The 16,188-nt window shown below is 38.1% G+C and overlaps 1 protein-coding gene across 1 annotated transcript; it reads right to left on the bottom strand.

The window, feature by feature from the left end:
* Positions 1 to 6,686: 6,686 nt before the first annotated feature.
* Positions 6,687 to 14,156, bottom strand: LOC121862069 (ATP-binding cassette sub-family B member 10, mitochondrial-like; the record flags this gene model as incomplete). Its single annotated transcript, XM_042360004.1, is given in 3 exon segments — positions 6,687 to 7,441; positions 7,711 to 7,812; positions 13,897 to 14,156. Coding segments are annotated over 3 exon segments (489 nt in total), but the record flags the coding sequence as incomplete, so codon positions are not given.
* Between the last annotated feature and the right edge of the window lie 2,032 nt (positions 14,157 to 16,188).

Here is a 16,188-nt window from a genome sequence, read left to right as displayed (position 1 = left end):
TGGAAGTAGACGACGCACTTACGATGTTTAGGTACAATTTAGTTTGAGGTACTTTTACAGATCAGTATGTTAACTGTTTGCCACTTAAAATTTAAACTGGATAGTAATCATTTTATATTTATAACTTAAACAATACTGTACAGGTAATGTACTGTACTTGGTTCTTTTCATTTCTCAAACTATACTTAATATTAACTATATAAACGTAATATTAGTGTAGAGACACTAGACGTTGATGGGGTCGGGGAAACCATCACAACATGAAAAGTTTGTTGTAAACCATTAAAGTTCATATAAATGAGTGAAGGTAGTGAGTGAGGGGCAGTAATATGTATGAATGAAGGACTTAGACTGAGGCACGTGACACTCAGGCATGTTAGAACGCACAAACCGTCCGAAATGATGCACGATTTTCCAGACTTTTTTGTTTTTAATTCCGATAAATAGAGGGGCAGTCCGGACCACCACAGAGTAAAAAAAAAAATAATAATTCTGTTATACAAAAGTCCAATGTATAGAGGTTTTACTGTCCTGTATATAATAGAAAATACATTGGACTGTTTGCTGTTGTTTGATCAAAGGTCTACATTGTTGAGATGACCAACTCATAACATGAACACCAACATGTCTATGTGTATGAAAGAGTTGTCTTCCTCTTCCGTATAATCTTTCTTTGGTCGCCCAATCTTACTCATATTTGTGGTTCACTTTCCTCTCAACTGAAACACTTTAATCCTTCAATGACTCTTAACTTGGAACATTGCTGGTGCCCCACAAGGTGAACTTCAGAGACAACACAAGGTAGGTCAGTGTTTGTAAACAAGGTGAAGCACACAGTAAGAACAATATAAAATGCACAGTAGACAATGAGACACAAAGCCAAGCCACCAAACTTGTAAACTCTTGAAAAGTCATTCCAGCATTTATTATTATTGTACAGTACTGTAGTATATACCCAATTATTTAAATATTAATAATAAACCAAAAAATATATCCATATAACAGTTTATTCTCTCTACTCACTGGAGATACAAAGAGCAACATAAAATAAGTAAACATATTGATATAGTAAAAACAAAATTGCATAAATCTAATAAATTCTCACCAACCTTTGATACAACACCACAGACTCTAACTCAAGCTTTTCAGTAAGTTTTGCAAATTTGGTCATGGAGCAACACAGGAGTGCTCCCACAGTCAGCGTCCAGCCAACAACCCCGTAAGATCGGTGCTGAACTGTAGAGGAGACTTTGCCAAATTGAGGCTTAATACATGGAGGACTTGCCTGAAGCTGAGTTAGTTAAAGCAGAAGTGTCATGTATTGTTGCCCCACACAATCATGTCTGCAAGGAGCTGCATCCATAAACTGTAAGATGCAACACAAATTAATAGTATGACAAACTCACTTTTTCCCCCCCGATCAACTGACATGGTTGTGGAAGTTAGCTCCTCTCTACCTCTATGGTCATGAACTGAGAGTTATTCTAGTCGGTTATATCACTGTAATCTTATATGACAGTACAATTATTTGTTGTTCCCAGGTGAAGACAGAAGCATTGGAAACAAGAGAGAAACCCAAGCCTCAAACATGAACACAACACAACACTCCCTATACTGTACTTGGTTCACAGCAGCTCCCCAACCAGGACCTAGAGCAGACAATATCAGTGAACAAGTGAGATATTTTGACTTCATTCAGAGTTCTTCATTAATTACTTTTCTTTATAGAGAGTTCTGAAATTACTGTATAAGTTATATTAACAACTAAGAGTTGATCTAGAATGGTATGTGATGCCGGAGAAGTGAAAATTAACACGCTAAACACCTCGATAATGTAGATAACTTAAAGTGAAGAAGACGAGTAAAAAAAAAAAAAAGATCTGTGAAGTTTGTCATTATTTTGTGACCCCTGCTCGTGTAAATTAACCCGGTAACTCGCAACCAATCATCAGCTGCCTTTGATCTAGACAAGTAGCTAGCTGGGGGTGAACACAGTATAGTACAGTGGTTTTGTATATTGGCTCCAACACCGATAACCTTCCACTGGTGCGCTACATATAGTTTTTTGTGAAAGAATTATATATCCTTATAGTAAATAAAATATCAAATATAAATTTCCATAAAAAAATTACATATATATATATATATATATATATATAAAATGCTTACTTAACACTTTACAAAATGTTATATAATATAATGTAGAAGAGTACAAAATACTTACACTTCCAAAATAATACAAAATTACAGACTTAGTGCAGAACTAAGCAGATTGTGAAACAGTAGAGGAGAGTTTGGCCAGTTACAATACTGTACACTACTGTATAGTACTGTAAATAAGAAACAATTTATATGCCCCAGTTATCAATGTTTACTGGACTGCCTGAGTTTCTGATGTGTTTACTGCCCGAGTTTCTGATGTGTTTACTGCCCGAGTTTCTGATGAGTTTACTGCCCGAGTTTCTGATGTGTTTACTGCCCGAGTTTCTGATGTGTTTACTGCCCGAGTTTCTGATGTGTTTACTGCCCGAGTTTTTGATGTGTTTACTGCCCGAGTTTTTGATGTGTTTTACTGCCGAGTTTCTGATGTGTTTACCGCCCGAGTTTCTGATGTGTTTACCGCCTGAGTTTCTGATGTGTTTATCGTCTTAGTTTCTTACGCGTGTTTACTGTCCGAGTTTCTGATGTGTTTATCGTTCGAGTTTCTGATGTTTATCGCCCTGTTTATAAGTCATGCCTCAGTTTATAAGTTTACTGCTTCAGTTTCGATGTGTTGATGACTGAGTTTTGATGTGTTTATCGCCCGAGTTTTGATGTTACAGTTCGAGTTTCGATGTGTTTACCGTCCGAGTTTTTGATGTGTTTATCATTCCAGCTATGTTTATCGTCGAGTTTTGATGGTTACCGTCTGAAGTTTTTGATGTGTTTATCGTCTGTGAGTTTCTGATGTGTTTACCGTCTGAGTTTCTTGATGTAATCGATGCCCCAGTTTTTATGTGTTTACCGTCTCGAGTTTCTGATGTGTTTACCGTCCCGAGTTTTTGATGTGTTTACTGCCTTCAGTTTATGTGTTTACCGCCTCAGTTTCTGATGTGGTTTGTTGCCCAGTTTCTGATGTGTTTACCGTCTGAAGTTTTTGATGTTTACCGCCTGAGTTTTGATGTGTTTATCGTCCGAGTTTCTGATGTGTTTACTGGCCTCAGTTTATGTGTTTACTGCCTCAGTTTCTGATGTGTTTATCGTCTCGAGTTTCTGATGTTTATTTCGCCCGAGTTTGATTGTGTTTACCGTCCGAGTTTTTGATGTGTTTATCGTCTCAGTTTCTGTGCGTTTACTGCCCCAGTTTGCTCGATGCGTTTATCAGTCTGAGTTTGATGTGTTTATCGTCTGAGTTTCTGATGTGTTTACCGCCCTGAGTTTTGATGTGTTTACGTCTGAGTTTTTGATGTGTTTACCGCCCCAGTTTTATGTGTTTACCGGCCCGAGTTTTCTGATGTAAGTTTATTGCCCGAGTTTCTGATGCTGTGTTTACTGCCCGAGTTTTTGATGTGTTTACCGCTCGAGTTCTTCTGATGTGTTTATCGTCTCAGTTTCGATGCCGTGTTTATCGCCCAGTTTGATGTGTTTACCGCCCGAGTTTTCGATGTGTTTACGTCTCGAGTTTCTGATGTGTTTATTGTCCGAGTTTCTATGTGTTTATCGCCTAGTTTTTTAGTGTTTATCGTCTCGAAGTTTCGATGTGTTTATCGTCTGAGCTTTTGATGTGTTACCGCCTGAGTTTATGTGTTTATCGTCTCAGTTTATGTGTTTGGTCTCTAGTTTCTGATGTGTTTATTGCCCGAGTTTCTGATGTGTTTACCGCCCGAGTTTTTGATGTGTTTATCGTCCGAGTTTGATGTGTTTATCGCCCGAGTTTGATGTGTTTATCGTCCGAGTTTCTGATGTTTATCGTCTGAAGTTTTTGATGTGTTTATCTTCAGTTTTGATGTGTTACGAGTTCTAGGTTTATCGTCTGAGTTTTGACGGTTTACCGCCGCAGTTTCTGATGTGTTTACTGCCCGAGTTTTTGATGTGTTTATCGCCCGAGTTTGATGGCTTATCGCCGAGTTTTTGATGTGTTTACCGCCTGAGTTTTGATGTGTTTATCGTCCGAAGTTTTTGATGTGTTTACCGCCTTAGCTTCTGATGTGTTTATTGCCCGAGTTTGATGTGGTTTACTGCCCGAGTTTTTGATGTGTTTACCGCCTCAGTTTCTGATGTGTTTACCGCCTCAGTTTCTGATGTGTTTATTGCCCAGTTTTGATGTGTTTACCGCCAGTTTTTGAGTGTTTACCGTCTCAGTTTCGATGTGTTTACCGTCCTTAGTTTCTGATGTGTTTATTGCCCGGAGTTTCTGATGTGTTTACGCCGGAGTTTCTGATGTGTTTACTGCCTCAGTTTATGTGTTTATCGCCCTCAGTTTCTGATGTGTTTACTGTCTGAGTTTGATGTGCTACTGCCTCTAGTTTATGATAAGCTTACTGCCTCAGTTTCTTTATGGTTTAATAGCCCTCAGCTTATGTGTGTTTACTGCCTCAGTTTCTGATGTGTTATTTCCTGAGTTTCTGATGTTTACTGCCCGAGTTTCTGATGTGTTTACCGTCTCAGTTTATGTGTTTACCGCCTCAGTTTCTGATGTGTTTTATCCTGAGTTTTTGATGTGTTTACTGCCTCAGTTTCTGATGTGTTTCCAGTTTGTGTATTTACCGCCTCAGTTTATGTGTTTACCGCCTCAGTTTCTGATGTGTTTACTGCCGAGTTTCTGATGTGTGTTTACTGCCCCAGTTTTTGATGTGTTTACACCGAGTTTTGATGTGTTTACCCGAGTTTCTGATGTGTTTACTGCCGAGTTTCTGATGTGTTTACTGCCCGAGTTTCTGATGTGTTTACCGCCCAGTTTATGTGTTTTGCAGATTTCTGATGTGTTTACTCCCGAGTTTTGATGTGTTTACTGCCCAGTTTTTGATGTGTTTACTCCCTCAGTTTCTGATGTGTTTATTGTGTTTCTATGTCGTTATGACCGCCGAGTTTCTGATGTGTTTACTGCCCGAGTTTTTGATGTGTTTACTGCCCGGTTTATGTTTCTCGGTTTGTGTTTTGCCTCAGTTTCTGATGTGTTTATTGCCGAGTTTCTGATGTGTTTGCCTGAGTTTTTGATGTGTTTACCCGAGTTTCTGATGTGTTTACTGCCCGAGTTTCTGATGTGTTTACTTGAGTTTCTGATGTGTTTACTGCTGAGTTTTGATGTGTTTACTACCCGAGTTTCTGATGTGTTTTACTGCCGAGTTTTTGAGTGTGTTTGTCCGAGTTTCTGATGTGTTTACCGCCCGAGTTTCTGATGTGTTTACTGCCGAGTTTTTGATGTGTTTACTGCCTGAGTTTCTGATGTGTTTACGCAGAGTTTTTGATGTGTTTACTGCGAGTTTCTGATGTGTTTACTGTCCGAGTTTTGATGTGTTTACGCCTCAGTTTCTGTGTGTTTATGCCGAGTTTATGTGTTTACTGCCCGAGTTTTGATGTGTTTACTGCCCGAGTTTCTGATGTGTTTACTGCCTCAGTTTTGATGTGTTATTGCCGAGTTTCTGATGTGTTTACTGCCGGTTTGATGTGTTTACTGCCTCAGTTTCTGATGTGTTTACTGCCTCAGTTTCTGATGTGTGTTTATGGAGTTTCTGATGTGTTTTGTTCGGTTTTGATGTGTTTACCGTCTCAGTTTATGTTTTACTGCCTCAGTTCTGATGTGTTTAACTGCGAGTTTCTGATGTGTTTACTGCCCCAGTTTCTGATGTGTTTACTGCCTCAGTTTATGTGTTTACTGCCTCAGTTTCTGATGTGTTTATTTCCTGAGTTCTGATGTGTTTACCGTCCGAGTTTCTGATGTGTTTGTCCGAGGATTTGATGTGTTTACTGCCTCAGTTTATGTGTTTACTGCCTCAGTTTCTGATGTGTGTTTATTCCGTTTCATGTGTTTCTGCGAGTTTCTGATGTGTTTACCTCAGTTTCTGATGTGTTTACTGCCTCAGTTTCTGATGTGTTTGTGCCAGTTTTCTGATGTGTTTACGCCCGAGTTTCTGATGTGTTTACTGCCCCGTTTCTGATGTGTTTATTTCCTGAGTTTCTGATTGTTTACTGCCTCAGTTTCTGATGTGTTTACTGCCTCTATTTGTGTTTACTCTAATTGATGTGTTTACTGCCTCAGTTTATGTGTTTACTGCCTCAGTTTCTGATGTGTTTCTGCCTCAGTTTATGTGTTTACTGCCTCAGTTTATGTGTTTACCCCAGTTTCTGATGTGTTTATTTCCTGAGTTTCTGATGTGTTGTCTCAAGTTTCTCAGTGTGTTTACTGCCTCAGTTTCTGATGTGTTTACTGCCTCAGTTTCAATGTGTTTACCCGAAGTTTTGATGTGTTTACCGAGTTTCAGTGTTTACCTCAGTTTCTGATGTGTTTATTTCCTGAGTTTCTGATGTGTTTACTGCCTCAGTTTATGTGTTTACTGCCTCAGTTTATGTGTTTACTGCCTCAGTTTCTGATGTGTTTACTGCCTCAGTTTATGTGTTTACTGCCTCAGTTTCTGATGTGTTTATTTCCTGAGTTTCTGATGTGTTTACTGCCCGAGTTTCTGACGTGTGTAGATAGATCTGTCTGGTTCTGTTTTATTTTTTATTTTCACAATTTTAATGATTCCTTGATATAACTTTAGTATATTAATATGCTAAAGTTATATCTTGGTACAAGCATCATATTTCAGACCACAGGTAAGTTAAACAAAGGAAAACGGGGAAACAGATCTGGTTAAAAGTAATTACGGGTACTTTTCCCATGTCACTGTTAAGAGTGTTGAGCATCAGGAAGCACGAGACACAGCCTTGTCAGACATCAGGTTTGCACTGCACTCAGAAGAGGACGACTCAGGAGATGCACAGATGGAGGCGTAACCGATGGATTTACTTCTATATCCCTCAGGTCTTGTTAATAAGGGTAAAATGAGGAGGAGAATGTGTCATACTATATCAAACAGTACACACACAGTTCTATATACTGTACTGTAACACCATACATGTACTGCCCCTTACAAGATGACAATTCTAGGAAACTAAATATCAACAAAATTAGATAGATTTCTACAGCAGAAATATTATAAGAATAACTACAAATTATAAATAAATAAACTGTGCTAATATACATAAAAATAAGTCTCTAGGGTAAAGTTTACTATTATTTACAAGTATATTGAGAGCTTATACTAGTTGAGAGTCAGGTGGATGAAGCAGGTCTTAGCTTGTGATAGTTTGTCTCTCTACAAGCTTTCTGAAGATTCCCTCGGGCAGCTTCATCAACTCATCATACGACCCCATCTCACTAATGGCTCCTTCTTGCAGCACAGCTATTTGGTCTGCATTCCTGTGTGAAGAGACATAACATTTAAGTCTTCAAGTGGTTAAATAAAGACACCACCAGTTACAGTATATTTTCTGCCACACAGTAATCAGTGATATTACTCTTAATGTGGTGGGCAAGAACGTAAGAATCTCTGCTTTATGTAACAGCTTTTCTTTGATGATTTCACCGGCTACACAGATGAACATGTCTGGATCATCACCACTCAAATATTTGTATTATTATTATTATTCTCTACATTATTATAACACCTGAAAATGTGGATCACTTACCTGATGGTTGAGAGCCTGTGAGCTATGGTGATGACTGTACGACCGTGCATAAGTCGCTCTAAGGCTTCCTGCACCAAGCTCTCACTCTCAGCATCCAAGGCACTGTAAGTTAACAACATAAATACCATTAATTATCTCCTCCACTGACACAACTTATGGTGGCATCAAAGAAATTAAAAATGAAATTATGAAATATTGTTTTACATTTGATGGTAAGAAACAACTGATGTGACTATATAGTGATCCCTCGGTTAACGAACGCCTCGATTAACGAAATTTTGGTTAACAAATTCCCTTCCATAAGAATCTTCAATTCGGTTAACGAACAAAAATTTGGTTCACAAAATTCTTACGAAAACATGTCAACATGTTTTGGCTTGACCACCAGCTGGAAGATTAGTCCGCCAATACAGTAATCGGTTCTAGGGCTTATATTCATTTCCATTGGAGTAAATATCAAGAAGGTTGTGTTATTCAATATTTTTCCAAGCTCAAATAAATTTATAATTGTATTTAAAGTGAATGTTTGAAGAGCATCAACCAACCAATGAACAACAACACACAAACATGTGGCCAACGCTGGTCACAGCCAACTGTTATCACAGCCAGGAGCCGAGCGCCTTCCTAACAAATTTTTTAAAATTGTCGTACATTTATCGGGTTCATACATATTTTTTTCAATGATGTTATAACGAAATTATGTTAATGGGGGAATTAGTGCACTGTACTGTACTGGATCACCACATAAGCCTACACTGACAGATGAACTGTATATTAATGAGACACTGTAAGCAGTATTGACCACAACAACTCAAAGTTTATCGAAATTTAGAAAAAAAATGTGAGAGTCTACCCTCAAGTCAACTCCATGCTTTGTGATTAAAGTTGTGTTGGTTAGGTTTTGCCACACTGCAATTTTTTCCTCGTAAAAATTATCGTCTCTAGAACGAATGACACCTGAATGCCAGCTGGGTTGATACGTAGATCAAACTTACAGAATTTCTTTCTCAGCCACCTAGCCAACCCGCAGACATTCTTGGGTACATCCAGGGTACTCACAAATAATCAATGGCTGCAAATTAAAATCCATGTGTGTATGGCATGTATTTATATGGATGTGAACTATTGTACACTGATGAAAGTGGTGATAATAAGCTTTCTTACAGGGCTGTACACATACAAATCCTGATTATAAGGGAGCCAAGGTGCCACTGTTTAGTATAACTGGTGACTGCTTCTGTTCATGGCTGGGCTCTGATTCTAATGTGTCTAGATGATGTATTATACAGGGCCCAGGAGAGCCAAGTTGTCACTGCCCATTGTTTCTCACTATTGATCTGCTTTTTTTTTTTTTTTATTTATTTATTTCTATTAATTGTTTTAAATTATTATTATTATTAATATTATTATTATTATATTTTCACCCCCCAGACCCTGATGTGGGTTCAGTGGCCTGGGCTCTGGTGGGTTAATGCCCTAAAAAAATAAAGTAAGATTCAAATTAGAATTTATTGGCAGTCACAAGGAAAATTCCATTAAAGTCCCAGATTTCTGAAGGGCAAACTTTGATAGTTTGAAAAGACAGCTGAGAGAAGGGGATATCACGTCTGGGGATGGATTACATGACCTCACACAATGTACCCACAGAGGGCGACCTCACTTTACCTGGAGACCTGACAACGATATCCTCACAAAATATGACGGCTGAGGATGACCTGATCACGAGACCTGAGGTTGATGAGTTCCACGACAATTTAAATAATGAGTTACTTAATGCACAAGGGCAGAACATACCATTCAGTAAACTCAGATCAAACAACAATGACCCTAAATGTATAAACAATTATTTAAAGAATATTATTGGACAAAGGAAGGCTATAGGTAGGAGAATAAATCATGGTGAAGTTTACTTCCGAGATTATTATAAGGTATTGGCCAGTAGGGTTAAGACCGAGATAAGAACAGCAAAGAGGAATAATGAACTGAAGGTAGGAAGGGAGGCGAAGTCAAACTCCAAGGGATTCTCTCAATGTATCAAACTAAAACATGAGAAAAGATTGGACCAATATAGTCAGATACCGGCGAGCTAACCGATAACGACGGAGAAATGAGCAATAATCTGAATAAATATTTTTCAACAGTTTTCACCACCGAAAATTTAAGCTTGATAACCGAGGCACCGACTCTATACAGAGATAGTGAAGAAAGTTAATTACGCGAGATAGTAGTGACTAGTAACGATGTTACAGGTTGACAACCCTTTATCCGAAATTCCCAAAACCGAAAGTTTTTTTGTGGAGCAATATTATTTTGGTAACAGCCCACCCGGGCACAGGTCACTGACCCATATCGGGGCCTGGGGGGTGAAAATGTAATAGTAATAATAATTATAATAATAATAATGATAATACAGTAATAATAACAATTATTCATAGTAAATAAAATTTGTAATAAAAAATACACAAAAATAAAATAAGAATGATAACAATAATAATAATAATAATACTGTAATAATAAAATAATAATAATAATAATAATAATAATAATAATAATAATAAAGAAATACAAGAATGAAAAAAAGATCAAAAGTGAGAAACACGACCTAGACCTATGAATTATTATTATTATTATTATTATTATTATTATTATTATTTAGCCCCCAGGCCCCAATGTGGGTCATGACCTGTGCCCGGGTGGGCTGATCCCTGTAAAAAAAAAAGAAAAAAACCTAACCATTCTGAAAACCGAAAAATTCCAAAACCGAAATGCATCTGGTCCCAAGGATTTTGGATAAGGGATTGTCAACCTGTAATAAGCAAATAGACACGGTGTTAATAAGCAAATAGACAAGCTAAAGCCTAATAAGTCGCCAGGTCTCAATGAGATATTTACCAGAATATTAAAGCAATGTAAGAACAGCTTAGTATGCCCTTAACAAAGTTGTTTAACATGTCCTTAAAAATGGGTGTAGTACCAGAAGCCTGGAGGATAGCAAATGTAATACCGATTTTCAAGAAGATAGATCACTATCCTCTAAATACCATCCAATCAGTTTAACATCAATTGAAGGCAAATTATTGGAAGCAATAATTTCAAACTCCTTTCGAAATCACCTGGAAAAGCACAAGTTGATCAATGATTCCCAACATGGCTTCACAATTGGGTGTTCATGTCTAACTAATCTATTAACATTCTTTTCATCTGTTTTCGAATCAGTGGATGAGGGGCACAATTATGATGTGGTATATCTCGACTTTTGCAAAGCCTTCGACAGAGTCCCCCACGAAAGACTAATAAGAAAAGTGGAGGCTCATGGCGTTAAAGGGGATATTCTAAAATGGATTAGGGCGTGGTTACAGGACAGGAAACAGCGAGTGAGCATTAACGGGACTAAATCCGATTGGAGTAACGTCACTAGTGGAGTTCCCCAAGGCTCAGTACTTGGACCATTATTATTTATTATATACATAAACGACATAGATATCGGTGTAGACAGCAACATAAGTAAATTTGCTGATGACACTAAAATAGAGCGTGTAATTAAATCTGATGAGGACTCTGTCAGATTAGCTTCCTCTCTCTCAATATATTGAGAGAGAGGAAGCTATATTGAGAGAAAGCTATATTGAGAGAGAGGAAGCTATATTGAGAGAGGAAGCTATATTAAGAGAGAGGAAGCTATATTGAGAGAGGAAGCTATATTGAGAGAGGAAGCTATATTAAGAGAGAAGAAGCTATATTGAGAGAGAAGAAGCTATATTAAGAGAGAAGAAGCTATATTGAGAGAGGAAGCTATATTGAGAGAGGAAGCTATATTAAGGAAGGCTATGTTCAGGCTATGTTGAGGAGAGGCATGTTGGGAGGAGGCTATTAAAGGAAGCTGCCTGGAGAGGCTATGTGTTGGAGGAGGCTATGTTGGGAGGCTATATTGGAAGAGCTATGTTGGGGAGAGGCTATGTTAGGGAGAGAGGAAGCTATGTTGAGAGGAAGCTATATTGAGAGAGGAAGCTATATTGAGGAGAGGAATTTATATTGGAGAGGAAGCTGAGGAGAGGCTATATTGAGAGAGGCTATATTGAGAGGCTATATTGAGAGGGCTATGTTGGAGAGAGGCTATATTGAGGAGGCTATATTGAGGAGGAAGCTATATTGAGGAGGGCTATATTGAGGAGAGGGCTATATTGAGAGGAGGAAGCTATATTGAGGAGGCTATAATGAGAGAGGGCTATATTGAGAGGAGGCTATATTGAGAGAGAGAGGCTATATTGAGAGAGAGGCTATTGAGAGAGGCTATATTGAGAGAGGCTATATTGAGAGAGGCTATATTGAGAGAGAGAGAAGCTATATATTGAGAGAGGAAGAGGAAGCTATATTGAGAGAGGAAGCTATATTAACCGTCAATCCCGATTTTTTTTTTTTTTTCGGGGATTAGCCCACCCGGGCACAGGTCACTGGCCCACATCGGGGCCTGAGGGGTGATAATGTAATAATATTAATAATGATAATGATAATCATAATAATAATAGTAATAAAGAACCATAAAGAAATGCAAAAATGAAAAAAAAAATCAAGAGTGAGAAACAATGTACCTGTATGTATGTTGTGTTGTCAAGAGTAAGAGAAACAATTGAGACCCTGCAATTGTGTGTACATGAGGCAGAAAGTCAGATCAACAACCTGGGACTTGGTCACAATTTTTGTGGTGACAGATGTTCTTTGACTCTTCTATTTTTTATTCACGGTTTCTGTGCTGATTCATATTTATTTACTAAAGTGGTTAATGTTTTAAAGCAAATTCTATTGAAATATGAATGGCAAATCAACAAAAATGAATAGAGGGAATTAAATGAGGTAGGTTAGGGAAAGGTACTTTGAAAGTGTATGTTTTTGTTTCCGTAGACTTTATGTACTATTAACCGACCTTTTCGATTATCCGTCGGCCCCTTCCCCCCATATGTGGTCGGTTAATCGAGGTTTTACTGTGCATACAAAGTACAAAAAAATGCAATAAAGTACAGTTACTTTGAGGTGTGTATGTAGAAGGTTCCTGGTTGCTGATGACGATGGGAATTAAAAGTGGGGGTGGAGGAGAAGAGAGAAGAGAAGGAAGTGGGAGTGGAGGAGAAATTACCTTTCAGGGGACCCATGCTTGATGCCGTCATTTCACCAATAAAATTTTAAGTTCACTAGGTGTAATTCAAGATTATTTTATTTAAATCAACACTGCACTGCACTATATATTATCAATATGTTAAATAAATTTCAGAATGATCAATAATTTCAATGAAAAATGCAAAAATATTCAAGACACCAACAAAATAGATGTTCACTCCACTGTTTTCAAAGCCCAACTGACGCCTTGTAGCTGAGTCAAGCTGCTGATGGGCGCACAAAAAACTAGTTCCCTGTACTGCATATATTATCAATATGTTAAATAAATGTTAAAATGACTAATAATTTTTATATAAAAAATGCAAAGATATTAAAGAGCACAACTTTCTTGATATTTACTCCACTGGAAACGAATGTAAACATAGAACAGATTACTGAATTGGCAGACTAGCCCATCAGCTGATGCTCACAACAAAACGTGATGTTCGTAAGGATTTCGTTAATCGAATTTTTGTTCGTTAACCGGATTGAAGATTCCTATTGAAGGTAATTCATTTACCAAAATTTCGTCAACCGAACCGTTCGTTAACCGAGGGACCACTGTACTTATTTTCGAGTCCCGACGTTAATGATTGCCCTGTGTACTGACAAAATTTTTGTTTGTAATTCCCTTTAAAATGGCTGGCAAGCTTAAAAGTGAGTTTTGTGGTGCTGAGAAGAAAAAGAGACACCCATTTTAGATTTCCTATGTATTATTTTCGCCTTTTTGACTTACAATCTGGTCGTCGGTCCCAAACCCCGTCGTAAGTCGAGGACTGACTGTACTGTACTTTAAGAAGTAAGTGGAGGAGCCTCAAACACCCTGGAGCCTCAGGCCCTCAAACACCCTGGAGCCTCAGGGCCGCTAACACCCTGGAGCCTCAGGCCCTCAAACACCCTGGAGCCTTAGGGCCCCTAACACTCTGGAGCCTCAGACCCTCAAACAACCTGGAGCCTGAGAGTCTTAGTCTGCCACTGCTCACAGGACATAAATCATACAGTATTTCAAGAGGTAAAACAAGAGAGATACTGCACCTTGTGGCCTCGTCCAGCAGCAGGATACGAGGGTTGCTAATTAAGGCACGAGCTATGGCAATCCTCTGCTTCTGGCCGCCTGACAACATCACTCCTCTCTCTCCTACAACAGTATCCAGACCTTCTGGGAAAGAGTTGATAAACGGGAGAGCATTAGCCTCCATCGCAGCAGTGACGATCTCTTCCTCGGTGACGGCTGCCGGCTCCTGAGCGCCGTACACGAGGTTTTCGCGTATGGTTGTAGAGAAGAGCACCGGCTCCTGTTGGGGCACCAATAATGAGCCAGTTAACAAACATATTCAGTGTCTATTGTTTCTTTTATTATACAAGATTATATTTAAGAATTTTTCCCCTACGAAACATTTCACACAGTAGTATTTAATATAGTACAGTTCTGCTATAGCGATAATTGTGTTCTTGTAAAATATCGTGTTATAGAAAATCGCGTAATAGAAATAACAGGGCTTATGGAGAAAATAGGGTTAGGTGCAGTTTACTCGAAATCGAAAAAATTTAGTAGTTAGCCTAACACAAAGGATAGCACAGTCTAAATAAATGTTACATTCATATCTAATAATGAAATCATACAGTAAATTTAACACTTTACCTTGAAAAAATATGAATGTAACTTGATGGGGGAGAAGGGTGATTTTGAGGTTGATAACATCAAGCTTCTCTTCAAGTGTTATATCCTTTCTTTTACGATAATCACCGGGAATTCTATCATCAGAATGCTTTTTGGAGATATTCTTCTTTACCATATTCACAGTTAATACCACAAAATTGGAGAAATAGTAAGCAAAAATCGCGTTATAGCAAACAAGCGATCGCGTTATACAAATATTGTTCCGAATTCATAAATCGCGTTAGAGCAAATTCGCGTTATCAAAACACGCGTTATAGCAGAACTCACTGTACATAATTAAGGTGTAGCACTACTAGTGAACACAACCTTAACTAACACAGTAAACCCTCCACTCCTACAGGCTCTCCCACACACTTCTGCTTCAGGTCTCAAGTAATATTCCCAGCACTTGAATACAACATGCAAGCCAAACCAACACATTTCAACACATTCCCTGGATCATTCACTTACAGACAGTGCTTGACACTTGCGGGTGGACCCGAGTACAGTACAGTAGTGTATAGACAAGTGACAAAAGGAACAAAATAAGTTATAGCTACAGTTTGTCTCTTCCATCAATGACAACACCTGTTAAGTCACTTACTTACTCCTGTAAAGAACTCTATCACACTCACTTTCTTTGGTTAAACATTTAATGAGAAATGTAAGAAATCAAGAACTAAAATGTGAAATTCTATCTTCTGGCTGAAGGGGTTATGGCAAGGGACCTCCAAGTTTGCCACATTAGAACTGTGCCTGTAGCAGTCTGCTGGTTCAGGGAACTATTTGTGTTGTGGGGGAGGCTGTACACCTGGTCTAACAGGGGGTTATGAACAGAGTCAAGTGGTTGTTGTGACCAAGACACGAGGTACAATCACTCAAATGAATGATGTCACTATTTCCAGAATCTTTCAATCAGAAAGTGGTACAGTATCTGCCAACTACTTCACCAGTAGTTTGAAAAAAAATTATATGACGCTGGGGAACGTTGAGGAATAATTTGTGGAGTTATACAGTAATTGGACGTCAGAATGAAAAGTTATACATTAATTGTGTTAAGCTCAAATGAATATGAATAAAAAATATGAATTGAAATAATATTCACATTTACCAGGTTTATGCCACGTATTTAGTGACTATGTAAACAAACATTTTCCACATTCACCGCCTCCATGGACGATGACGTAAGGCGGGAAACATTCTCAAAACAAAACTGTCGTTTATACTCTAAAGGTTCAGTAGCGTATTATTTATCATCCAAGAATATAACATTAAACATTCCCGTTCAAAAGTCATTCATTACAGATGAAAAAACTATAATTTGGTTAAATTGCTAACTTCTATTAAACCTTATTTAATTAATAATTATTTTAGAGTACCAAAAGCCTTTCATATTGTTCTAAAAATAAAACCACTTTTAAACAAGATAATAAGCTATATGTTGCTGTATCATCTTGGACTGGCTGGACTTTATTTTCCTCCATTCATCATCTTCATATTTTATGGTTGGGATGGGGATATAGCTCGTTAACTTTTGCTACCTTTATACCTGCCACAGTGGTGAGTCACTTGTTTTGTTTGGGCAAGTTGCCAGATAAAGCTGTTAGAACAACTCATACTGAAGAGTGACATTGCTTCTTCAGTTGATTGTTTACTTGACTACAACC

Source organism: Homarus americanus, unplaced genomic scaffold (genome assembly GCF_018991925.1).
Source record: "Homarus americanus isolate GMGI-L3 unplaced genomic scaffold, GMGI_Hamer_2.0 scaffold25013, whole genome shotgun sequence".
NCBI classification, from domain to species: domain Eukaryota; kingdom Metazoa; phylum Arthropoda; class Malacostraca; order Decapoda; family Nephropidae; genus Homarus; species Homarus americanus.
This window is presented reverse-complemented; position numbering and strand designations above follow the sequence as displayed.